This window comes from Nansenia antarctica (assembly GCF_963989245.1).
Source record: "Nansenia antarctica genome assembly, chromosome: 18".
In the NCBI taxonomy this organism is placed as follows: domain Eukaryota; kingdom Metazoa; phylum Chordata; class Actinopteri; order Argentiniformes; family Microstomatidae; genus Nansenia; species Nansenia antarctica.
In genome coordinates, this window is record NC_137691.1 from 12936454 (window position 1) to 12938953 (window position 2500).

Genomic DNA, 2500 nt, shown 5'->3' on the forward strand with positions numbered 1-2500 from the left:
CTGAGTGGGTCTGCGGCATAATCACTGCCTGGCGTAGCCACAAGTGAGCCACTAATGGGATAGTCGGGCCAACGCACCAACAATGAATTATTATTAGGAGACAGAGAGGGCGGGGCCCCCCTTTCGGTATACCAGATTGGAAGTGTTTTATGAGTGGAATATTAAGTGTATCCCAACACCGTTTGTATTTTTTTTTTTTTTTTTTTTTTTTTAATGAACCAGGAGGTCCCTTGAGATTCAAATGTCTTTTTCGAGGGAGACCTGGCCAAGAAAGCACACCAGTACAGATACAAGTTACACAATTGGCGAATAAAACGTAACAGACAAGAGAGAGCAGATAAATATCATTTTTTAAATTGATGATGAATGATGTTGACGTGTGTTGATGTGTGCTGTTTTGATTTATGTTTGTGTGCCAGGGCGAGGACGGCGTGCCAGGGGAAGATGGCAGAAAGGTCAGTGTTGCTTCCTGTATGCCACTCCCTTTGGAATAGTACAGTATAGTGGATTTATGAGTATAGATATGAATGGGCATTGTTTCCATTCCTGTCATTTGATTTGAGCCGAGTGGGGTCGGCTGTGGTTCAGGAGGCAAGGTCGGCGGTTCGATCCCCCCGGCTGTCCACGTGTCGAGGTGTCCTTGGGCAAGACACTGAACCCCAAATTGCTCCCAATGAGCGGGCTGGTGCCTTGCATGGTAGCTTGTGTGTGAATGTGTGTGTGAATGGGTGAATGAGGGGCCATTGTAAAGCAGCTTTGGAATAAGGCGCTATATAAGTACAGTCCATTTACCATGATGTCTCTATCCACAGGGTGACAGAGGAGAGGCAGGGGGCAACGGGAAGGACGTAAGTCACTTGTTATCCTGGACTGTATCTTCCCTTCTGCCTTCTCTCTATCTCTGTCTACCTCTTTCCCTCTCACCGCCCCTTTGGAAAGTGAGAGAGCGAATGAGAAAGTGTAAGAGAGAGAGAAAGAGGAGATGAGAAAGTGAGAGAGAGAGAGATCTCTCTTTCACTTTGTCATTCCCTCTGTCTCTCTCTTTTCCATTTCTCATCCCCTCTTTCCCCCTCTCACTCTCTCTCTCTCTCTCTCTCGCCCGGCTTGTCTGTCTTGTCTTTCTCCTCCCTCCGTCTCTGTCTATCGATCCTCTTCCTCCCGAAGCTCCTTAGTATCACTCATTATCACTTCTGACACCTTTTTGTTCTCATCAATTTCCCTTCAAGTGTGTGTTTATTAACTGTAGTTTAACTCTCGACATTGATATTACCATCACACCCGGCTTTCACTGTGAAATCCATAACTCACTCGCTAAAAAGCAAGACGCTGTAAAAAAAGAAGAAGAAGAAAGAAAGAAAAAAGGAAAAGGAAATGCATCCCCGGACTGTGAGGATGAAGCGCGGCCTTTGAGGGCCGCGGTCAGCAGTTCTGAGGAAGGATACCCTGGACGGGGGAATCCAAATGTCAGGGGGGCGATGTTTTCATGTGCAAATGTTTCCTAGTAATTACCTGGAGGACTTCAGGGGAGGAGAGGGATGGGGGGGGTCAGGGGGTCACCCGCTTTGATTTCAGGGTCCTTTCTAGTTCAGAACACATTAGGGTAACACCGTAAACCGCGATTGAAATAGCAACAGTGTCAATACCAATACCGTCAATACCGTCAATACCGTGATAAAAAACAGTCTGCTGTGCAATGTGCGCATATACAGTATATATAATAAACGCCTTAAGACGTGTTTGTCCAGCACCACTGTCTGTGCGGTTGAAAACGCTATTGAAAGGGATGACCAAACTTTTTGTAAAAAAACGTAATTTGTCAAATAAATAACCTCCGAAGAAGGATATGCGATTCACAGCGCTCGTTTGCTGTAACATCCTCTGCTGTAACACACTCTGCTGTAACACACTCTGCTGTAACACACTCTGCTGTAACACACTCTGCTGTAACACACTCTGCTGTAACACACTCTGTTGTAACACACTCTTCTGTAACACGCTCTGCTGTAACACTCTCTGCTGTAACACACTCTGCTGTAACACACTCTGCTGTAACACACTCTGCTGTAACACACTCTGCTGTAACACACTCTGCTGTAACACACTCTGCTGTAACACTCTCTGCTGTAACACACTCTGCTGTAACACACTCTGCTGTAACACTCTCTGCTGTAACACTCTGCTGTAACACACTCTGCTGTAACACTCTGCTGTAACACACTCTGCTGTAACACTCTCTGCTGTAACACACTCTGCTGTAACACTCTGCTGTAACACACTCTGCTGTAACACACTCTGCTGTAACACTCTCTGCTGTAACACTCTGCTGTAACACACTCTGCTGTAACACTCTGCTGTAACACACTCTGCTGTAACACACTCTGCTGTAACACACTCTGCTGTAACACACTCTGCTGTAACACTCTGCTGTAACACTCTGCTGTAACACACTCTGCTGTAACACTCTGCTGTAACACTCTGCTGTAACACACTCTGCTGTAAC

The 2500-nt window shown here is 46.1% G+C and overlaps 1 protein-coding gene across 1 annotated transcript in view; it reads left to right on the top strand.

Annotated features, from left to right (window-relative positions):
* col7a1 (collagen, type VII, alpha 1) overlaps window positions 1-2500 on the top strand; it is a gene marked incomplete at both ends in the record, with an annotated part of 98872 nt that overhangs the window by 56386 nt on the left and 39986 nt on the right. The window contains 1 exon segment of the mRNA XM_080547924.1: window positions 420-455. Within this exon segment, the coding sequence (XP_080404050.1) occupies window positions 420-455 (36 nt within the window).